Source organism: Pipistrellus kuhlii, unplaced genomic scaffold, assembly GCF_014108245.1.
Source record: "Pipistrellus kuhlii isolate mPipKuh1 unplaced genomic scaffold, mPipKuh1.p scaffold_m20_p_7, whole genome shotgun sequence".
In the NCBI taxonomy this organism is placed as follows: Eukaryota; Metazoa; Chordata; class Mammalia; order Chiroptera; family Vespertilionidae; genus Pipistrellus; species Pipistrellus kuhlii.
The window spans coordinates 25,979,606-26,002,051 of NW_023425573.1; the positions used below are offsets into that span (position 1 = coordinate 25,979,606).

The 22,446-nt window shown below is 50.3% G+C and overlaps 2 protein-coding genes, 1 long non-coding RNA gene and 1 pseudogene across 3 annotated transcripts; 1 reads left to right on the plus strand and 3 right to left on the minus strand.

The window, feature by feature from the left end:
* Nucleotides 1-1,133: 1,133 nt before the first annotated feature.
* On the minus strand, nt 1,134-2,286 carry LOC118709245 (annotated as a pseudogene).
* A 4,261-nt stretch (nt 2,287-6,547) lies between these two features.
* On the plus strand, nt 6,548-11,761 carry LOC118708970 (intestinal-type alkaline phosphatase-like). Its single transcript, XM_036420622.2, has 11 exons — nt 6,548-6,760; nt 6,839-6,955; nt 7,048-7,163; nt 7,333-7,507; nt 7,593-7,765; nt 8,046-8,180; nt 8,274-8,346; nt 8,468-8,602; nt 9,057-9,248; nt 9,473-9,589; nt 9,711-11,761. The coding sequence occupies exons 1-11, from the start codon at nt 6,688-6,690 to the stop codon at nt 10,019-10,021; spliced, it is 1,617 nt and encodes a 538-aa protein (XP_036276515.1). The 5' UTR covers nt 6,548-6,687; the 3' UTR covers nt 10,022-11,761.
* On the minus strand, nt 8,691-9,007 carry LOC118708977 (40S ribosomal protein S27-like). Its single transcript, XM_036420641.1, has one exon. It carries the CDS (start codon nt 8,999-9,001, stop codon nt 8,747-8,749), a length of 255 nt encoding a protein of 84 aa, XP_036276534.1. The 5' UTR covers nt 9,002-9,007; the 3' UTR covers nt 8,691-8,746.
* Nucleotides 11,762-11,934: 173 nt separating the features above from the next.
* Nucleotides 11,935-12,358, minus strand: LOC118708980. Its single transcript, XR_004984791.2, has 2 exons — nt 12,311-12,358; nt 11,935-12,026 (listed from the first exon to the last, which is right to left on the minus strand). It is a non-coding gene; the product is annotated as an uncharacterized LOC118708980 (long non-coding RNA).
* Nucleotides 12,359-22,446: the final 10,088 nt, after the last annotated feature.

Genomic DNA, 22,446 nt, shown 5'->3' on the forward strand with positions numbered 1-22,446 from the left:
GAGAGAGAAAGATAGAAACATCAGTGATGAGAGAGAATCATTGATCAGCTGCTTCCTGAACGTCCCCCACTGGGAATTGAGCCCACAACCCAGGCACGTGCCCTGACCAGGAATTGAACCATGACCTCTTACTTCACAGGTTGATGTTCAATCACTGACTCATGCCAGCTGGGTGAGTTAGAGCAATTTACTTGGTTTGTTAATTCAGCTAAATGAGAACTTTTTATTATATCCACCTGAAAGGAGGTGGTCAGTGTTTCTATCCTGTAAAGAAGGTAGTAAAGTTGCTGGGTTAAGACGTTGGACAAAAGTAATATTAGGTGTAGAAACCAGGAGTATTTCATAAGAAGCCATTTGAGTAGTGGTGAGAGTTTAGCAAAGATTTGACAGAAAAAGGAGGAACATAAATGGTTATGTTTTTAAAAAAAACCTATATTTTATTGATTTTTTTACAGAGAGGATGAGAGAGGGATAGAGAGTTAGAAACATCGATGAGGGAGAAACATCGATCAGCTGCCTCCTGCACACCCTCTACTGGGGATGTGCCTGCAACCAAGATACATGCCCTTGACCAGAATTGAACCTGGGACCCTTCAATCTGCGGCTCTATCCACTGAGCCAAACTGGTTACAGCAATGGTTAAATGTTTGTTTGCATAACCTGGTTGCAGCAGAGGTGGCCCTCATTCAGCGAGGGAGCCGTTGGGTACTGAGTCTGATTGCTAACTATGATATTCTATGGAGCTATGACGCTCTCCGTGTTTCTGAGTCAGAATTCCTAAAGCGTTTCCTTTATTTTCCTGTGTAAAAGGAAAGAAAGGGAGTTTATAATTAGGGTGTCCCAAAATTGGAGCTTCAGATAATCCTTCCTTTAGAGCTCCTACACTTTGTTTCCCTTCTACTTCAATGAGTTCAAGTCCATCTGTTTGCAATGTGGCATGTAGAGGTTGAGCCATTAATGAAAAAGTTGGGACCCAGTTGTGACAGTGTCCAGATATCTCTACAAAGCCCCTGAGCTGTTTCCTAGTTCTTGGAAGAGGAAAGGCTAGGAGTCATCTGAGTCTTTCAGAGTTAATTAGTACCCCACTTTTTTTTTTTTTTTTTAACCTTTCCAGCAAATCCTCAAAATTATACTATGAGTTAGGTACATTTATTATCTCAAGTCCAGAGAGGTGAAGTTATTTGTCCAACACTACACAGCAAGTGCCTCGCCAGGACGTGATCTTAGGTTAGTCCAACCACAGAGCCCTAAACCAAGACCTTACCGCCTGTTGCACACTGAGCTCCTTTTCCTCCAGTCTGTTCACCACTTTCCAGTAGGAACAGCAGGAACAGAAGGACTATTGTTGGTGGAGCCCCGGGCACTGTAGGCTCCTGGAGAAATAAGAGGGCAAAGGTGCCCAAAGCTCTATGGGGCATCCCTGTGCCTGGGACCCGGGAGGCGGAGACGGCGCAGGTGGGGGTGCGAGGGCATCTGGGCGGCCTGGGCAGCGTCGGGTGGAGGCGTCCGGGGAGGCTTTGTCCAGGACCTGTCTTTGGGGTTTTGTGCTCTCCGCCGGCAGTAGAAAGGGCTGGCCCAGGACAGTGCCACGCGGGCACAGGGCAGAGCTGTGGTACCATGCGTGCCTGCAGCTGACCAGGGAACGCTGTGAGTGGTTGCAGCTGGGACAGAGCACAGCCAGAGCCGGTGGCCACCACACGGAAGTGGCTTAGGGTCCTCCTGACACCTTCCAGGATGTCCTTTCAGGACAGGGACTTCACTGGAACTGCGAAGCCAACACCATCAACGTGTTGCGGTTTCAGAGCTGCCGGGTCTGCCCTCAGAAGTAGCCGGGATCCCATCAGTGACAGCCCCGTGGGTGGCTCCTCGTGAGCGGGCAGAGACTTCTGGAGGCGGCTTGCTGTCTGGGACAACCGGAGAGGAGTACGAGCCCAGAGGTCTCCTTCCCAGATGCTCGGACAACCTGGGCTCCTGCTCCAGAGCTTCGGGGACGGGCTCTGCGGGAGCAGCTCGAGAGCAAGGTCAGCTCTCCCGGTTTTCCTGTCACCGGAAGACCCTGTGGCTAGTTCATCACTCGTGGTCCTTCCTAGTCCATCACAGATGCCCTCAGCACATGGACCAGCTCCTCCTACTGAGGTTCTCTGGCTGCAGCAGCCCTGGGAAGGAGTGGTTTCCCAGGGACCCCGATCGATTGTTTGCTGGAGCCTTGAGGTTGCAGTTGACACTGGGCCTCAGATCGTGTGAGCTGAGCGGACCCCTGGCCTCACCACCAGCTACCCAAGACATGGCCCCAAACCCAGTAGCCACCTGTCTAAGTATCCCATTCTTTAAATATCAAACCGCCAAGTACGACGTTACTTGAGGCAAACAGCATCAGAGCTTGTCTTTTGGGACGTTATGTTATTTTATAGCCAGCTGCTGTCATAAGTAAATGGTGTCCTTTAGGGAGTCTAGTTATATCTTAGAGAATAAAACTAAATCATCTACCTATTGGATTAGGGTTCAGTCTCCGGGAACATCAACATAATTTAAATCAGCCTTTAGTAGCTGAGAAAAATGGGTGGGTTTCTGTCTATCCCTTCACATGACGGTCCACGCAAATGGCAGGTCTCCCCCAGGTGATGGTAAAGAGCTATTGGCTGTCTTTTCCACAGGAATGCCGAAGAAGGCACTACAGAGACCTTATGAAAAAATATTGGCAATCCACAGGAATGGCTGATAATAAGATAACCACAGGATGTCTGATAATATACCTTTGTTTTTTTAATCCTCACCTGAGAATATGTTTTTATTGCCTTTTAGAGAGAGAGGAAAAGGGGTGGGGGGAGAGAAACATCAGTGTGAGAGAGATATTAATCAATTGCTTCCCGCCTAGACTGTGGATTAAACCTGCAACCTAGGTATGTGCCCCGATCGAGAATCGAAACGTCACCTCCTGTTTCATGGGTTGATGCTCAACCACTGAGCAACACTAGCCTGGGGGTAATTTCAATTTCTCATAAAGCATTGGTAAGAAGAAGGGGAAACACCCTCTCATAACCCTTAGAGAAGCTCCATGCTTGCTCCTCTCTCCACTCCCCCCCCCTTTTTTTCTTCTAAATTCCATTTCAATCTTTGACAATTTTCCTTAAGACAATTTGGCTTTTTACAGTAAAAAGAGACTCTCTTTTGACCTCATTGGAAAGTCCTTTAAGGAGGTCTGACCTGATTGTTTAGCTGCTGGAGCTTACATTCATAATTTTAGTAGCTTTATCCTTTTCTGCCTTTGAATTGTTTCAAATAAGTGATGGGCCAGAATTGCTAGTTTATCAGAATTGCTTACATGTGTGGTTGACCGGTTTAATTCATGTTGTTCGATCAGAGTTACAAGCTCCTCATCTAATCCTTCCAGAAATGCTGATAAGCATTGGATCATTCTGATGTTCCTTAAAACTGTCTGGAGACCATCCTGAATGTTGTTTGAAACTTTTTTTCCAAAACATTCAAATAAATCAAATATGTTTTCATTGATATTGTTGGATTTTCACCCAATCGCATTTTTCTTGGCCTGTTTCTGCCTTTTTTTTTTTTTTTTTTTTTTTTTTTTTTTTTTTAATCCTCTATACGAGTTTTCCAGCGGATCTCATTTAGCTCTTCTGCTGCTTTGCTCTCAGAAACTGGTAGCTGTATTGGTTGAAACATTTTAGGATATCCAGGATCATATATTCTAACAATTAAATAAAATTCTTTTGCAAACCCAAAAGGGTCTTAAAGAGGACCAGGAAAATCTATAGTTAGATTCCTTAATCCTGCTTTAGTCCTTGAGAGCAAATTATTGCTGGTTCCCCTCATCCTGAGACTGGGTTTTCTCTAAGCAGAGCTACAATGATTTGTATGGGATTGTTTTTTTGTTTTTGTTTTTGGTGTGTGTGTGATGTGTGTGTGTGTTTCTAGCCCTATTCTGTTCTTTTAATTCTTACTTTCCCCTACGCAGTAGAGGGTGATAGTAATGCGGAGAGAAGAGGAGGTGAAGAAAGGGGAGGCGAGCCCAGAAAGGGGAGTCAGAAAGGAGGAAGGGTGAAGTGGGTGTTGGCCTGCGCAGCCTCAGAAGCCTTCTTTAGCTCAGAGACAGTTTCTAAAAGTTTCTTGCTAACTTCCTTGAAGAGAAAAAAATGTTATCTGACTGTTCAGAAACAGTCTTTAAAATTCTCTTGAATTCCCGAGCAGAGGAAAGCTTACCTGTGCTCCTTGTACAGACTTCTATTTTCTAATCAAGGTTAGTGTCCCATTTATCCAGTTCCATTCCAAAGCCTGATTTTTCCCATCAAGCACACAAAAAAGAGCTTAGCGGTATCTAAAGATACGTTTGTTGCCCATGTTAAGCTGCTGTCACTTTTATCTAATTCTCCCCATTTCTGTAAACACTCTCAATTCGAGGCTTCATACAAATTGCACATGAAACTTGCCTGAGTACTGAACGGAGGCTGACTATCATGGGGCTTGTCAGCCTTGGATGTACAATTTCCCACGTTAATTTTAATTTTAATTTTGAGCCAGTTAAGAACAACTCAAATGGCCCTGACCGGTGTGGCTAAGTTGTTTGGAGAGTTGTCCTGTATGCTGAAAGGAGGCGGGTTCGATCCCTAGTCAGGGCATGTGTAAGAGGCAACCAAATGATGTTTCTCACATTGATGTTTCTCTCTCCCTTCCTCTCTCTAAAATCAATGAAAAAATAATAATAAATAGAACAACTCAAAGACAGGAACCACTACCTAAAGCAGGTAGGTTAAGGATTTCAAGAGGAGACTCACCCAAGTTTACCTAGTGAGGGTCAAAGAGCCCCTGGAGTGCAGGGGGCACACTGATACCTAATACCTGGCCTGGTGCAGGGTGGTCCTGGGTGGGCTTATTTAGAATCCTGCCAGCTGAGCCAACTAATGCCCATGTAAGAATGTCTAAACTAGAGGAATTTGCCAAAACCAGTTTGGCTCAGTGGATAGAGTGTTGGTCTGCGGACTGAAAGGTCCCAGGTTTGATTCAAGTCAAGGGCATGTACCTTGGTTTCGGGCACATCCCCAGTAGGGGGTGTGCAGGAGGCAGCTGGTCGATGTTTCTCTCTCATCGATGTCTCTAGCTCTCTATCCCTCTCCCTTCCTCTCTGTAACCCCCCCAAAACAAACAAACAAACAAACAAACAATTAAACCTGTAGATGATTTTTATTAAAAAGTATTTGATCCAAACAAAGCATATACCTGGAGATAAGATCTCAACAGACTGAGGGAAAAAATGCTTCTTAGGATGTCGTTTGCAGTTTCTTCCTCCCTTTCTTTTTCTCTTTCTTTCTTTCATTTGTAGCTTCTTTTATACATTAGGAATTAAGGAGGGAACATAAGGAAGATTACATGAAGGTAAGAGAAAGCAAGGCAAGATTGGATTACAGGATAGTTAATAAAATTATGTGCTCTCTTGAGGGTGGTTTTTCTTCCAAGGGTTCTGAAGAGAGACTTTTCAAAGATGTGTTAACCTAGATGGCGCAGCCTTCCCTCTGAGCCCGTAGCTCCGGGAGAGGTCTCTGCCGCCGCAGTGCTGGCTGCTTGGTCAGGAAATCCTGTCCAGAGGATCCTTACCTTCCTTTAGAGTTCTGCTACCCCTTAGCATGAAAATCAATACTCCCTGAGCGACTCTCAGAAGCTGCTTATATCTGTTCTGGGACTAGGCTCAGAACAAGTCCGTCTGATCAGTCACCATCTGGCCTCCTCCCGGTCTAGTGTCCATTTTTTCTATATACTCCACCTTCCTCCATACCCAGAACTGAGCCTGGACCCAGGTCTCAAGGTTAACATAGAACAAAACCAGGTGAATGAAGAAGTGATGGATTCCCAGGACTGTGGGAGCAGAGAGTCAGGGTGGCCACATCAGGACCCTGCAAATGCTCCTCACCCTGAGGGCACCTGCCAGGGGTCTTGTCCAGTATCTAGAAAGGTTCAGGAATCTGGAGAGGGCTACTATAAATTATTAAAGAGTCTAGAGATGAAACATAATTTTGGAAGGCATTTTGGGGGACTGTAGGAACCAAATTCTGCGTGTCTTGGGACCCCTTGCTTTTTATTAACACAAATTGTCCTAAGGCAAAGTAGATATACAGATCAAAGGTAAGGTTTAGAATACAGAATCCATTGTCAGATTGGGAGAACTACCTATGGCTGTTTAGGTGTTTGGCCAGTAGGAGGCAATAACATGTAGATTGAGATGCCCTCAGCTGTCTGGCAGCAAGCAATCATTTATGCAAATCTTTAGGTGTGGGGAAATGCTATTTCCAGCAGGCAATCCTCAAGCTTCCATCAACCTTTTGATGAAACTTCTTGCATTTATGACCTGCTGGAATTATTGTCCAGCTGGCATCTATCCTCTGACCCCACTCTAACCTGGCAGACAGCAGGCTCCACCTTGTTCAGGCCTCAAAACTTCGCCACACTCTATCACTTTCCTTCTGCAAGCAGGCAGGGGTGGGATCAGGGGAGCTGCCTGGGTCATTGGAGGGACATGGAGACTTTTATAGCCAGGGCTAAAGTCCTCTCCTGATTAAGCCCCAAGAGCTTGCCCTGCAGCTGGTGCCCTGGTGGCTCAGCCTTGTCTAAGTCCCTGCCTCACCAGGTCCCGGCCTCTCTGCAGTCCCAGCTCCTTCGCTGGCCCACCATCCCTCAGGCATGCAGGGAGCCCACATGCTGCAGCTGCTGCTGCTGGGCCTGGGAACACAGCTGTCCCATGGATTCATCCCAGGTAACAGGCCCCTCCCAGCGGGCCCACACATGGGGCGCTCCTCCAAAGCAGACCTGACCGCCCTCTCCCCTTGGCCAGCTGAGGAGGAAGACCCAACCTTCTGGAACTACCAGGCAGCCCAGGCTCTGGACGCGGCCAAGAAGCTGCAGCCCATCCAAACAGCCACCAAGAACCTCATTCTCTTCCTGGGGGACGGTGAGTGTGTACGGCACGTCCGTTCCCAGAGCCTCAGTCCCGGTACCTGGGCTGCCTGCGGACACAGACCTCACAGGGTTTCTCTCCTTCAGGGATGGGGGTGCCCACAGTGAGCGCAGCTCGGATCCTAAAGGCACAGATGAATGGCAAGCTGGGACCTGAGACCCCCCTGGCCATGGACAAGTTCCCGTACATGGCTCTGGCCAAGGTAAGGGCTGGGTGGCCTCAGGATGCTCCACACCACAGGGGTGGGTGGGCCTAGGGAGCCTGGTAGGAGGGAAGGCCCAAGAGGGTTGGGGCCCGAGTTAGGGGCCTAGGGCCTCGTCATGATCTGGGTGTCTGTCCCAGAGAGGAGTTGAGGGTGTCTCTGTCCCCAGACATACAACGTGGACAGACAAGTGCCAGACAGTGCAGGCACGGCCACGGCCTACCTGTGTGGTGTCAAAACCAACTACCGGACCATCGGTGTGAGTGCCGCGGCCCGGTATAACCAGTGCAACACCACACGTGGCAACGAGGTCATCTCCGTGATGAGCCGGGCCAAGAAAGCAGGTGGGCTGGGGGCCGGCCTAGTGGGCAGGGGTGGGGCCCAGAGCGCACAGTGGGCTCACCCTGACCGGACCTCCCTCCCCCTCAGGGAAGTCAGTGGGGGTGGTGACCACAACGAGGGTGCAGCACGCCTCGCCAGCAGGCACCTATGCGCACACGGTGAACCGCGAATGGTACTCGGACGCAGACATGCCTGCCCAGGCACTGAAGGACGGCTGTCAGGACATTGCCACTCAGCTCATCTCCAACGTGGACATTGATGTGGGTCATGGGGCAGTGGGGACCTGAGCAGAGGGGGTGAGCCCCATGCTGGTCACAGTCCCAGGCAACCCACAGCCTGAGCCCTGAGGCCTGGGGCAGGGGCAGGAGCCTGGGGCAGGAGCAGGGGCCTGGCAGTGTCTCTGGGCACATGGGATGGTGGTGTAAAGGTTCAGGCAAGCCAGGCCTTCGATGGAGGCAGAGGGGACCTGGAGATTGCTTGTTCAGGGGGCAAAGGGCCAGGCAGGCCCCAAGCTCACCTGCCCTCCTGCTCTGGCTCCAGGTGATCCTGGGTGGAGGCCGCAAGTACATGTTTCCCAAGGGCACCCCAGACCCTGAGTACCCTGGTGACGCCTCACATCAAGGAACCAGGTTAGACATGCGGAACCTGGTTCAGGAGTGGCTGGCCAAGCACGAGGTGATGGGGCTGTGGGTGCAGGGGACAGCAGGGGCGAGGGCATGGCTGCTGGTGGGAGCGCCGTGGGCTGAGGCCCGCTTCTGTCCCTGCCAGGGCGCCCAGTACGTGTGGAACCGAACAGCGCTCCTCCAGGCGTCCCAGAACCACTCCGTGACACACCTCATGGGTAATGACTGCTCCTCCCGCCTGCCCATCCCGCCTCCCCGCCCCCCGTGGGTCCCTGGACACGCATGTGTGCACGGACCTCACTCCACAGCGTGTCCGTCACCCCGTGCCCTTCCCCACAGGCCTGTTTGAGCCAAAGGACATGAAGTATGAGGCCCAAAGAGACAGCAAGCAGGACCCGAGCCTGAAGGAGATGACAGAGGCCGCCTTGCGCCTGCTGAGCAGGAACCCCCGGGGCTTCTACCTCTTCGTGGAGGGTGAGTGCGTGGCCCCCTCCCTGAGCAGAGGGAGGTCAGGGTTCATGGCGGGTTCCCCAACGCCCACCCACGGTCTTTTGTTTGTGTGTGTGTCCAAAATGTGTTTATTGGGATGGTTTCCCACTCATCTTGATTGAGGTGCTTTTAGTGCTGCTTCCTTCTGAAGGAGCATCCCTCTGTAAGCCTTGCTTTTCCTCCTGTTGGCGGACAGAGAACAGTGGAGCAACCAACACACAAAACTACCGTTGGTGCGTGGCTAACGACGGTGGTGATCATATAGCAGCCTGGGCATTTCACATCCATGAAGTAGGAATTGGGGCTCTGCACCAGGCGCTGCTGCTTGTGTTTCCTCTTCTCCTCTTCCGGGGAGGGATGGCGGAGATCCTCAGCGAGAGCCATGTTGTGGGGGGAGGTCGTCATCGCCGGGAAAAACCCACCCACGGTCTCTCCGCAGGGGGCCGCATTGACCAAGGCCACCATGCGGGAAGAGCCTACTTCGCACTGACCGAGGCTGTCGGTTTTGATGACGCCATTAACAGGGCCAGCCAGCTCACCAGCGAGAAGGACACACTGACCCTTGTCACCGCCGACCACTCTCACGTCTTCACTTTTGGCGGTTACACTCTGCGTGGCACCTCCATTTTCGGTAGGTCTGGGAGAGGGAGTGGCAGACGCGGCTTCCTCAATTAGGAGGCAGGAAACGCTGTGAGCCTCAGTTTGCTCAACTGTCAAATGGGGTCATAATAGCCATAACCCTGCAGGGTCTTGTGCGGATTTAAGTATTGAATAGGCAAGCAGTGCCTGGGATTAGCACACAGGGGGCGCTGCAGAGCTGTGGTGGTGCCATCCCAGGGGCCCTTCTCCCTGCAGGGCTGGCTCCTGAGGCAGCTTCCGATGGCAAGACCTACACCTCCATCCTTTATGGCAACGGCCCCGGCTTCGTGATCAGCGGGGGCTCCCGTCCCAACGTCAGTGACAGCCAGAGCAGTGAGTGCCCCACCCGGGGGGCAGGCAGGTGACCTCCGTGGGGAACTCCCTGGCGGGGGAGGGGGGAGGGGGGATTGTCCAAGGACCCGGAACCCCACCCTAAACCCCCGTCTCTGGCCAGATGACCCCAACTACAAGCAGCAGGCGGCCGTGCCCCTGTCGTCCGAGACCCACGGTGGGGAGGACGTGGCGGTGTTCGCGCGTGGCCCGCAGGCGCACCTAATGCACGGGGTGCAGGAGCAGAGCCTGGTGGCGCATCTCATGGCCTTCGCTGCCTGCCTGGAGCCCTACACCGCCTGCGGCCTGGAGCCCCCCGCCAACGCCAGCATCCCCGGGCCCAGCACCGACGCGGCGCACCCCGGGCCGTCCACGGCGCTGGCCGCGGTGACGGGGGCTCTGTGGCTGGTACTGCTGGGGAGAGTGGTGCCCTGACCATCCCACTCCCGTGGGCCCCCCTCCGATGTCAGCCGAACCCCTGCCCACCGCTTCCACCTCGGGCCTCTACCTCTGACCTTTACCTGTTGGCAATAAATGAGCCTCAGCTGGTTCAGCGCTGCCCGAGCCCCACCCTGCGGGCCTGATGGTAGGGCGCCCTGGAGGCTGAGGCAGTGGCTTTCCTGCCGCACCCACCGTCCTCCTAGGTTGCTCCCCGCCACCCTCCACCCCCACCCCCCAAACTGGCAGACTGAGACGTGAGCAGTGTCCAGGCGCCCTGATAACAGTGGCCTCCTGTCACCCTGCAACTGGCCCTGAGGGTGCTGTGTTGATGGAGGAGTCACATGGGGGAGGGGGTCACATAGGGAGGGTGCACTTCTATAGGATCGCTGGGCCTGGTACCCAGAGGAATAAGTAGAGACACAGAACAGTCCCAAGCCACTCGCAATGGCCTTTCAGACTAGGAGAGCCGAGAAGCTTTGGGCAGCCCCAGCGCAGCCCTTGCTCCCACCCTGAGCCGAGTGGGCACTGGGCATAGATTGGTGACCAGGAGATACCTTCCCCCAGGGGCCTCTATTCTGGGAGGGACTCAGGGATCATCAACTAAACAGTTATACAATATATACCCATGCTGTTATGTTCTGGAAAGAAATATCATTAGCATGCGGTGCCACAGAATGTGTGTGTGAGCCAGGGGAGGGGAAAGGTGACTCAGATCAGGAGGGCAGGGGGCAGGGAGGGGCTCCCTGAGGAGCAGGCAGGTGCGCCCAGACTGGAGGCAGGAGGGCTTGAGCAATGCTGAAAGAACAGCGCTGAGGCAGCAATCAACGCTGCTGAGGCCAGAGGCTGGATCAAAGGAGATTTCCGGGAAGCGAGGGGCGAGGCTGGGGGAGGAGCTCAGAACTGCCCCACAGGCTGGTTTGTGAGCGGAGGCTTTGAGCACTGGCATCACAGCCCTGACTCTCTCGGACTGACGGTGGGGAGAAGACTAGATTCTGTTTTGTTGGAGGGGGCGGGACAGAAGCAGGAGATGGGAAACCCCAGGGGAGATGCGGACACAAACCTGTCTGACCTCCATCCCAGGGCCAACATTCTGGGTGAACCCACTCCAGTACAGCTACACTCACTGAGTGTCTAACCCACCCAAAGGGAACATTTAAAAGAAGCCCAGAAAGGTGAAATCAACCCTATTTCCCAATGCACGTTAACAGAATTACACATTTATTTATCCATTGACAAAGGTGCAGAAAACCACTTGGCTCTGACTGGGAATACTAAGATGAGAGCATGCTTCCTCATTCACTGCCATCCTGACTAACACTCACATCGCCTGAAGGCCTGGGTGTCAGGGCGGTTGAGTCCAATCCTGGGCTTTGGTGGCTGTCACAAGCATGGGAGCGAGATGGGAGAGGGCATCGTCCGCTGGGCTCACTGAGCGCCTCATCACCGGGAACTCCGTGCACAGGGTGTGCAAAGGGCTGTGTTAGAACCCAGCAGCTGTCTGTCTTCCCTTTGTCCGTCAGTGGATCTGACCCACCAGTGGGGAGGTGCCACATGTTTGCTTCATCAATGGACTCAGAACACAAGGTAGCCCTACATTTTAAAACTCTACAGGTTTTAGAAATAGATTGTTCTAGAATTATTGATGGCCACACAACTTCAAACATTCTAAAGGACATTGACCTGTGCACTTTAAAAGGGTGAATTTTATGGTATATAAATCATATCTAAATTTTATAATACAGTTTCTGCTTCCAAGTTATTTCCATGTGTAGGTATGAGGGGGTGTATCGTCAAACACATTGTCACCCGCAAGGTCAGGTGTCCATGGGAACATTCCTAACCTCTGTTTGTTTGTCTTTGCCTTGAAGGGGCAGACACATGGGAAGTGTGTTTTTTAAGGTTTTTACTGGGGGCCTACGACTGACAGCTCTTGTCACTCAAGACATGTCAGCATCTTAGTCTTGAATTAGGAGGGAAGTTAGAAAGAAAAGGAGGAAAACTTGCCCAAACCGGTTTGGGTCAGTGGAGAGAGCGTTGGCCTGTGGACTGAAGGGTTCCGGGTTCGGTTCCGGTCAAGGGCATGTACCTTGGTTGCGGGCACATCCCCAGGAGGGGGTGTGCAGGGGGCGGCTGATGGATGTTTCTCTCTCATCGATGTTTCTAGCTCTCTATCCCTCTCCTTTCCTCTCTATGAAAGATCAATAAAATATATATATTTTTTTAAAAAGAAATTGTTAAAAAAAAAAAAAAAAAGAAAGAAAGAAAGAAAGAAAGAAAGAAAACTCACAAGAGCCCTTTTCAATACTTTGCCATCGAGATGACTCGTTCTTGTTCGTCTGGAGAGTATCTGGGTCACACCTTCTCACTGTGCGCAGGACACCTCACCAGCGGGCACTGCTCACCCTGAAGCCGCAGAAGGAAGGTCCAGGGACCGCTGACAAGAGCTGGAAAAACCATCAGCCTTCTTGCCACGTCAGACTCTTGGGTGTCTACCTGCAGCGTGCAGGGGAGGCAGAGCGGGGAGGCGTCTTTTCTACATGTAGACGAGGAGAAGTGTTTGTGGGCCTCGTTCTCTGGGCACAGTAACTGTTCATTATCTGGTCTGAGTGCACTTGGTTCTTATTTTCACTTTCCTCCGGGAGATGGCTGCTGCTTGGGTCCTGAGGGTTTGGTGTGGCTGACTGCTGGCCTGAGACAAGCCACCCGTCAGTTCTTTCCTTGGGGTATCACAGGAAATGACTCTGGGAGGCAACCACCTCTGCGCCCTCAACTTGTACAATACTGCCAGAAATATGTACCGTTCGTCCTGGCTGAAGTCCGACAAGACACGTGAAAGGGCTGTGTGGCAATGACCATAAATTGGGCCAAATTGGAAGCTGAGATTCATAGCCTGATAGGGACCTCCTCCTCTAATTTACATTAAAACTATGTAACCAGAAGGAAAGAAGCAAGTTAGAGGTGATGTAGTTGGACAGGTAGGTCAACTTATGATGCCATTTAGGTTACCCAGTTTTTTTTGGAGGAAATGAGCTATTGCCTTTATCTTACATATTTTTGTAAAACCATAAATGTAGCTTTAGAAAAAGTTCAAAGCACATTTGTCTTTAATATTCTCAATTTCTAAGACTGAATGAAAAAAATATGTTTTTGTTTATTTCAGAAAGAGGAAGGGAGAGGGAAAGAGAGATAGAAACATCAATGATGAGAGAGAATCATTGATAGGCTGGCTCCTGCACACCCCCTACTGGGGATGGAGCCTACAGCTGGGTCATGTGTCCTGACTGGGAATTGAACCGGGTCCTCCTATTCATAGATTGATGCTCAACCACTGAGCAACACCAACTGGGCTATTCCTAGTACTTTTAATTATATATAGGGTGTCCCCCCCAAAATGTATACACACTATAACAGCTGATAGCTAAATTTTGAAAATGAAATGTATTTTTTATTTTTTTATTTTTTAATAAGTTTTATTGTTCATATTATTACAAATGTTCCTTCCCCCCACACCACCATTGCTCTCCTCCACCAGGTTCCCACCCCACCCTCTGCCCTTTCCCCACTCCCCATTGTCCTCACCATAGGTGCACAGTTTATGTTCAGTCTCTTCCCACATCCTCCTCTCCTCTTTTCCTCAAGAATCGTCAGTTCACTCCCCTTCCATACCTCTGATTCTATTATATTCAATAGTTAATATTGTTCATCAGATTTTTTAAATTTCCTTGGTTTTTAGATTCACTTGTTGACAGTTACGTATTTGTTGTTCATAATTTTTATCTTTATTTACTTTCTCTTCTGAAAGAACCCCCTTCAGCAATTCATATAATTCTGGTTTGGTGTTGATGAACTCCTTTAGCTTTTTTTTATTAGTGAAGCTCTTTATCTGACCTTCGATTCTGAGTGATAGCTTTGCTGGATAGATTATCTTTGGCTGTAGGTTCTTACTATTCATCACCTTGAATATTTCTTGCCATTCCCTTCTGGCCTGCATGGTTTCTATTGAGAAATCAGCTGACAATCGTATAGGTGCTTCTTTATAGGTAACTACCTGCTTTGCTCTTGCTGCTTTTAATATTCTCTCTTTGTCTTTTACTCTTGGAATTTTAATTATGATGTGTCTTGGTGTGGTCCTCTTTGGATTCCTTTTGTTTGGAGTTCTGTGCGCTTCCTGGACTTGTAAGTCTAATTCTTTCACCAGGTGGGGGAAGTTTTCTGTCACTATTTCTTTCAGTATGTTTTCAATATCTTGCTCTCTCTCATCTTCTGGGACCCCCATAATTCTGATGTTGGTTCGCTTAAAGTTTTCCCAGAGGTTTCTTATATTATCTTCAATTTTCTGGCTTCTCTTGCCTTCTAGCTTCTGTGGAGGAGTTCTTCTGGTTCTTTATGTTCCAAATCTTTGACTTGATTCTTGCAATCTTCCATTCTGTTTTTAGGACTCTGTATAATATTTTTTATTTCAGACAATGTATTCTTTATTTCTTGTTGATCCCTTATCATTTCTTGTTGACTCCTTATTAATTCTAGTTGATCTCTTTTCATATCCTCATAGGTCTTATCGATCTTTTCTAGGAAATTCTTGAAAAACCTTATAAGCGTAGATTTGAACTCTATATCCAGTTGCTTTTTGTCCTCCATTTCTTTCGTTTGTGATCTATTTCGTTGTCGCATTTCGTAGTTACAGATGGGATGGGATTTCAGGGTGGAGCCTACAGCCTTGGCTTCCGTCAGCCCCGCCCTATGCGGCTCCTGCCTCTCAGGGTCCTTCAGTACTCGCTGCCTGCGCCTCTGAGAGATGGGTGCCCTGATTTTCGCCTGCTGCCAAACAGTCTATGCTCTCCCCCAATGAGCCTGGTATTGGGGTTCAATTCAGTTGGAAGTGGAGTTGGAGGTGGCGTTCAGAGCAGACTAGAGCCCCTGTTTCCTTCCCACCAGGGCAATCCCGTGGCACAGCCGAGCATTCCTTCTCTGCACGCAGTGTGCGTGCCTCCGGATCTCCTTTCGCCGTCCCCCGGGGTTCCACCTTACAGCCCAGCTCCCTATGGATGAGCCTGGGTCCCTGGGGTCTGGCCTAGAACTGGGGTTCAGAGCAGTCAGAACTGGGACTCAGCATGGTCGGAGTTTTATCTCCTTCCTGCTAGGGAACACCAGCCAGGCACTCGGCCTCCCTCCTCTCCGGCTCCGTTCTCTCCGCGCGCATGCACACGCGCGCGCCGCGTGTCTCCGTACCTTGGGCTTTTCCAGCTCCTCCGTGCTTCCTTCTGGTTTTCTCCTTGCTTCTCATTGTAGAATTTCCAGTCAGTCGACTTTCCTGTAGTTCTGGGTGATGTCCATTTTATATTTTAGTTGTATTTTATTGAAATTGTTGTGTGCAGCTGTGGCTAGGTGTTACCTGGGCGCAGCCATCTTTGATCCTCTGAAATGTATTTTAATAAACACTAACTTTATAATTATTAAGAGCATTGTGTATACATTCTTGGGGACACCCTATATATATTGAATTTTATTCCTTAAAATTTTTAATTCCTAATAAAAACTAAAAAGCAAGCAATTAGCTGTCTTTAGATTGGCAAATTATGAATACATTTCATAACCTCAACAAACAGTTTATTTTACTGACAAATAAACATATCTCATAATAATTAGAGATATATGCTTCCTCAACAAACACAAGCCATATTTATAAACAAATCTGATTTTATCTTTCAGTTTCTCTATGATAACAAACCAGAAGTAGGTAAACTTATGCTTATTTAGTAATTAATGCTTTAGTATTTTATCTTATTTGAAAATGATCTAGATGCCCTAGCCGGTTTGGCTCAGTGGATAGCTTGTCAGCCTGCAGACTGAAGGGTCCCAGGTTTGATTCCAGTCAATGCCACATGCCCAGGTTTTGGGCTCTATCTCCCAGTACTGGAGGTGTGCAGGAGGTAGCCAATCAATGATTCTCTCTCGTCATTGATGTTTCTATTTCTCTTTCCCTCTCCCTTCATCTCTGAAATCAATAAAAAACATATTTTTAAAAATAAAATGATTTAGATATTGAATAATTTTCACCATACACAACTTAGCAAAACTCTAAGGTTTCAAATTACCAAAAGATTTTGGGAAACTATTAAAAATATATATTTATTGCTAGTGGTTCACTAAATACTTTTTATTTATTGACATCTATTTATTAGTTATTAACAATCGTATTTAGATTACTAGAGAAGATTTAAAAAAAAACATATTTTATTGATTTTTTACAGAGAGAGAGAGGGATAGAGAGTTAGAAACATCGATGAGAGAGAATCATCGATCAGCTGCCTCCTGCACACCCCCTACTGGGGATGTGCCCGCAACCAAGGTACATGCCCTTGACTGGAATCGAACCCGGGACCTTTCAGTCTGCAGGCCAACGCTCTATCCACTGAGCCAAACCGGTTTCGGCTAGATTACTAGAGAAGATTCTAAGCTACATTAAAGCAGTTTCTTTCATGAACTTATTAAACCAACAAGGGCTTGTATAAAAATTTTTATACACTCAACCCAACTTCTGGACGGTGAGAGTTCTCAGAAGTCTAAAAGGCAGGACGAGGGGTTCAGAACAGGTCTCCCCACGCTATGCCACTTGCGTGTGGGAATTATTTTGAGCGGAAGGCAACCGAGACCTTGCAGTTCATGAGAATCTTTTCCCTCTCCCTTAAAGAATTTTAATTAGGGGACTTGCCCGTAATAAGAGTTATCAGAAATAATGTTTTATGACCTACCTACAGGGCAAGGCAAATCTCTAATTACCGAACATCCACCCTTCTTATCATCTTGCAATGACCTTCCTCCCCTGAAGCCCGAGCTGAGTGTCACACATACTCCTTTTTCCCTTTCTGTCCAAAACCTCCTCTGTCTGTGGGTCTCTGACTCTTGTGCATGTGGGGTTCTCATTTGCACCCATGTAGTTAAATTTGGTCATTTTCTCGTGTTCATCTGTTAACCAGTTGATGGGTCTCTCACATTTGTTTCTCTTTCCCCCCCCCCACTCCCCTTTCTCCCTTCTTCCTTCCTTCCACTCTCTCTAAAAATAGAAAAAATATCCTCAGGTGAGAATTAACAATTAAATAACAAAACTGTTAGAAATACCCCCACCCCCACCCCATCAGAAGAGTCTAGAAAAAAAAGTTTCCCTCCCCCACATTACCAAGAATCATAAGGCTCCAATACTACTAGGGCAAGTTTTGTTTATAAAGTTAAGGCCATAGCTGTCTCTACAGCATTTTATGTGCTGTTGGGGCCTCTAGCCCTTTCCTGCAAAGCTCTGGCTGCGCCTGAGCCATCAAAATCCTTTAAAACAAAAAAAGAATAAAAAATACTTTCTGGGAAATTGTTCCTTTGAAGGGTGCACTAACACTGTTTTTCCTATATGACATTGTTTTTATTAAACAAGACATTTACTGTTGAGAATATATCTTCTCTGCTATATCTCTCCTTTAGTGGTTCATGAAAAAAAAAAAAGTGGTTTGTGGGTTTCATTATTGGAACAGAATTCAGCAAATACGTTAAGCTGAGATGTGTTAGAAACATCTGTACTTTCAGCCAACTGTATAGCAAACCTCCCACGCTGGGTAATTTGCTCTTACATTTCCTTCTAATCTGCGGCAGTGTTTTCCCTACATCTTCCAACAGTATTTGCTGACAAAGAAATGCTGTTCGGTTTGTCAACAGATCATTTTCTGTTCATTGTTTCTGCCATTTTTACTGTGGTAGAAAGAATGAGTGCCTGGTGGTAGCTTTTTTTTGTCTTCTGCTATTATGTAAGAAACTGTAAAAGAGCTTCCCAAATATTTATCATTGCTTAGGGAAATATCCAGAAGTACTGGCTGGACAGCATGTAACTTTAAACATCATTGGGAAAGGTTGCGGGAGTCCATCTTCGTGTTCTGGAAGCTTAATTTTTAAATTCCTTGCTCACCAGGAGGATTCTGTGCTGTCATTGACTAATATGCCAAGGCACAAGGCATGCGGGGAAAGCTTTCCCAGTGATGATAGGGACGGGGTAGGAAGCAGTTTAGTTTAATATATATACAAAAGGCCTGGTGCATGAAATTCGAGCACTTGGGGTGGGGGTTAGGGGGTGGTCTCTCAGCCCGGCCTGCACCCTCTCACAGTCTGGGAGCCCCACCCACTCGCCGCAGCGCCATCAGCGTGGTGGCCTGGGCCTCCCCCTCTTTGGCACAACTGAAGAGCCCTCCCCCACTTACCCCCATTGCCCCACCGGCTGGTGGCCTGGGCCTCCCTCTGCCGGGCCATCATGGGGTAATGGCAGGGGCCCCCCAACCAATCACATAGCACCCCACTTGGTTAGCCTGGTTGGTGCCAGTGCGTGCCATAGCGTGATTGTCCAGACCACGTGGTTGTTCTGCTGTTTGGCTGTTTGGTCGATTTGCAGATTATGCTTCTATTATTATGGATATTGGAGGCTAACTTCTCCTCAGGTCTATTCCTGGGGTGATGACATCAGGAGGGAGGGAGGGTCTCAGTTGCTGCTTCTGGGGTTGTTTCCCTGGGTGTGAATTACTGGCATTATTGGTAGTTTCTTTACAGGGCTGTTTTGTAAGCCCCTTGATTGTTTGGGAGGATTCGTTTGTTTAAAATTATATAATCCACATAGAGACACGCTGAAGTCTAACACATCGCAATCTATGGAGAGGGAGCAAATTGGGGGGACGGGGGTTGCAGCACCTACATCCTCTTCCCCCAGGACACCCAAGAACCATGTTGGGTGGGTGACAGGCTGACAGGCCAAGGTGCCAATGGAGCTAGATGTTAAACACATATGAGAAGGGCTGATTCCCTTCCATCTCAGCGCCCCTCCACCCCAAGGGCTGGGGTGAAGCTGCGATTGAGGTGAAGCATGGAGATCCCGGGATGAGGCCCTCGGTTGGGAGTGGGTGGGTGGGATTTTCTGTCCCTTTCACCAAAACCCCTGACATCCAGAGGAGAACCCAGAGGTGCTTCACCAGACTGGGCCTCACCAGACTCTCAAGCCCAGCAAATCCCTGCAGAGTTTAAACTGGGCTCCAGAGGGCGCCATTGGTCCAGCTAGACCGGGAGCTCTTGCTTATGCAGCCCCTGCGAGGCCTTGCTCCCGCACCAGCCAGCATGGCTCTGGTGGCTGACACCTGAAGGCTGACACCTGATCGGTAAAAACAGGCTCACTGCCTCATAGACTTTAGGAAAGGGGCCCGCTAGCTGTGCCTTGTCCTGACCTTGGGGCTGACATTACCATACAATGCCGTCATCCCCCCCCCCCCCCCCCGATTCCAGAAACAGGTGTCCCCCCCGGTCGGCATCTGTGTGACAAGTCGTTGCCCCCAGAGGATGCCTTCCAGAGGCCCTGGCTCCCTGCGTGGCATCGGCATCGTCCATCGCACCCTAGGGTCTCAGGCACAGCTGGGGTCTGGGCACTCCACAGAGCAGAGCTTAGGCGTTTGCTACCAGGGCACGAACCAGGAAGCAGCCTTGTCAAAGGCATCTGGAGTTCCCCTTGATGTGACCTTGCCACCAGGGATGCCCCGTCTGCCACGCGATGCAGTTGGCATGGGGGCCCAGGAACCAGTCTTGTGTCTCCTGAGGTGCCCCTGAGGGAGGAAACAGCCGTTCCCTGTCCTAAAGTGTGAGGCCACCGTCCACCCCAGCGGGAGGCTCCCAGGCTTGATGCCCTGAGCTGCCTCGTTCTTTGCTCACCGGATTTGCAAGTTACTGGTCATCAGCCAGCACCTCCCTCCCCGCCCGGCCTGGGCTCCTCAGGGAGGGAAAATACAATAGCTGCATTCAGACCCCTCCGCACAGATCTCTGCCAGCGCCCCTGCAATGGTTTGGTCCTGCAGGAAGGTGGGAGAGTGTTATGATTACTTATGCAAAGTATAGGCAAGGAGAGATGCGGCTAACAGCACCACGTGACAGCAGCTGGGGAATGTGAGCTGCGTGTTGGCCAAGTGAATGGACCTGAGCCACTGCCAGAGGCTCCCGGGCCCTGGGTGGCAGCTGAGGTTGGAGCCAGGTACTGCCTCATCCTCTCTGACCGATGAGCTCATGCTGGACACCAGCCCGCTCACGGGAGCCGCCCAAAGGGACCGGGGCCACCGGCTGAACAGTGTGCTGCCCAGCCCTCTAGGCACCTTCTATTCAGCATGGGTGGCAAGGAGGGCAGGGAGGAAGCAGCATGGGGTGGAGGGAATCCATGGGGCCACCATATTACTGCTACAGCAGGGCACACCCAGATAGCAGTGGGGGGACCATGGCCAGGGAAACATGTGGGGTACAGCCTCAAAGATGCTAGCCGGCTTGGCTCAGGGGATAGAGTGTCAGCCTGCAGTGAAGGGTCCCGGGTTCGATTCAGGTCAAGGGCACATGCCTGGGTTGCAGGCTCAACCCCCAGTGGGGGCATGCAGGACGCAGCCAATCAATGATTCTCTCTCATCATTAATGTCTCTCTCTCTCTCTCTCCCCCCCCCACCTCTATGAAATCACTAAAAAATATACTTTTAAAAAAAGATGGGCTGTTAAAAAATAAATAAAATATATTTTTAAAGAAAGACGGGCTGTAAACAAGAGAGGGCTGGGAATCCACAACTCAGACAGATGAGGAGGCCCCAAAATGAGCTACAACTCATGTCACGTGAGCCAACTGCAGTTGGGACAAAGGCTGGGCCTGGAGGGGTCCTCCTCAGGCCACAGAAGAGGGATCAGGGGGCACCAGGGGTAGAGTCCGGCTAATTCTGAAGACTGCCAGGCCAAGGCGCACCCCACCCAAAGGGAGGGGTGCCTGAGGACCTGGAGTCCCCACCCAGGAGGCCCGGAGCAGCTGCAGAGGAGCACTGCCCCTTAGGCACAGGTGAGGTACATGCCCGGTCCCACTCAGGGATGTGCCGTCAAATGTGTGGCCTCCGAGCTGAAAGGGAGGTCAGAGAGCGGGGCTTCCTTTGGGAGGACACGCTGAGCTTCGTATTGTTCCCAATAAGAGCACGAAGGAGTTGTAAGTAGTGGCTCGGGCTCAGTGGCCTGCATTTTTCCAGATAAAATGCTCCCTGGGACTGCTTAGTGTGGTCAGCGGCAGCAACTGAGACCCGGGAGGGCTGCCTGGGCCCAAAGCCTACTGGGTCTCGCTCTCTCCGGAAGCCCCCTCCCACCCCTGCCGGCTGGGGCGGTGATGAACAGGGTGCAGGAAGGGGAGATGCCATCTAAACAAAAACGGGTTGTAGTCCCTTCTGCTTTGTCAGGGGTGCGAGGTGGCAAAATTACATCTGTAACGATCACCCCTCCTAGCCAGCTCTGTGCTGATGTGGGACGGGGGGGGGGGGGGGGGGTCGCTGCACTCTCAAGCCCTCCCACTGCCCTGTCCTGCTGCAGGCTTCCCCGGCCGGACAGCCTCCGGGACAGACAGTGCTCAGGCTCTGCACCACGCTGGAGCCAGCAGGGGGAAGGGGAAATTGTGGTTTTTGTGTTGTTTGTTTTTAAATATATACATGTTTTTATTGGTTTCAGAGGAAGAAAGAGGGAGAGACAAAAACATTGATGAGAGAGAATCATTGGTGGGCGGCCTCCTGCCCACCTCCCGACTAGGGATGGAGCAGGGAACCCAGGCATGTGCCCTGAAGGGGAATCGGAACGGGTGCATGGGCCAGCACTCAACCAACTGAACCACACTAGCCAGAGCTAGCAATCGCTCTTTTTAATAAAGGGGGCTTCTGGGGCCTGTTTTGGAGAGGGGTGAGGAGCCCAGAAAGGAGGAAAGGTAGTGAAAGGGCTTTGCCCCATCCAGCACCCCAAACCTCTAGCAAAGCCTGTGACTTCACCCAGTCTTTGCAGGAGTCCCTGGGAAAGGGGTGTCAGCTGGGGTGCGGCCCAGCAAGGGGGGCGTGGGGTGAGAAAGGGCCAATCCACCCAATGGGGCATGAAAGCCAAGCCAGCCTCCCATAAGCCAGAACTGGAGGCATCTGCGTAGAGAGGACCCAGCACATTTGGAATAGAGGCCCAAGCCATTTAAAAATAGTGCATTGGGGGCACCTCACAAGCTGGGGCACTTGGGACCCCCAGGATGCTGGACATCTGGTCAGTATAGAAGCAACCACATGGGGGGCAGAAACTTGAATCTGAGCTCCACAGGATGGGTTGGAAAGGCCTGGGGGCCAGGGCTGCTCAGTGGCACCATAACCCCTGAGCCCCTTCTTGACATGCCCATCAGCTGACACAAGCAGTGTGGCCTCAGAGCGAGCATGTGACCCCCCTCAACTTCCCCCCCTGTTAAAGGGGCCGTCCCTGCCGCTATCCGCCTCCCTGAGTGGCAGTGAGGGTGCTCTCAGGCTCTGTCTGGAAAAGCAGTTTGGAAACCAGTGGGTGACCAGAAGTGCCAGGTTGCCGACACCCACGTCTCCTCTGAG

What these genes read in the sequence shown, in the direction of transcription:
- LOC118708970 (XM_036420622.2), top strand. Translation starts at nt 6,688, where the DNA reads ATGCAGGGAGCCCACATGCTGCAGCTGCTGCTGCTGGGCCTGGGAACA. An exon ending in CATTCTCTTCCTGGGGGACG is followed by an intron (nt 6,956 to 7,047) that starts GTGAGTGTGTAC and finishes TCTCTCCTTCAG; the next exon opens with GGATGGGGGTGCCCACAGTG. An exon ending in TCTCCAACGTGGACATTGAT is followed by an intron (nt 7,766 to 8,045) that starts GTGGGTCATGGG and finishes CTCTGGCTCCAG; the next exon opens with GTGATCCTGGGTGGAGGCCG.
- LOC118708977 (XM_036420641.1), bottom strand. Translation starts at nt 9,001, where the DNA reads ATGGCTCTCGCTGAGGATCTCCGCCATCCCTCCCCGGAAGAGGAGAAG.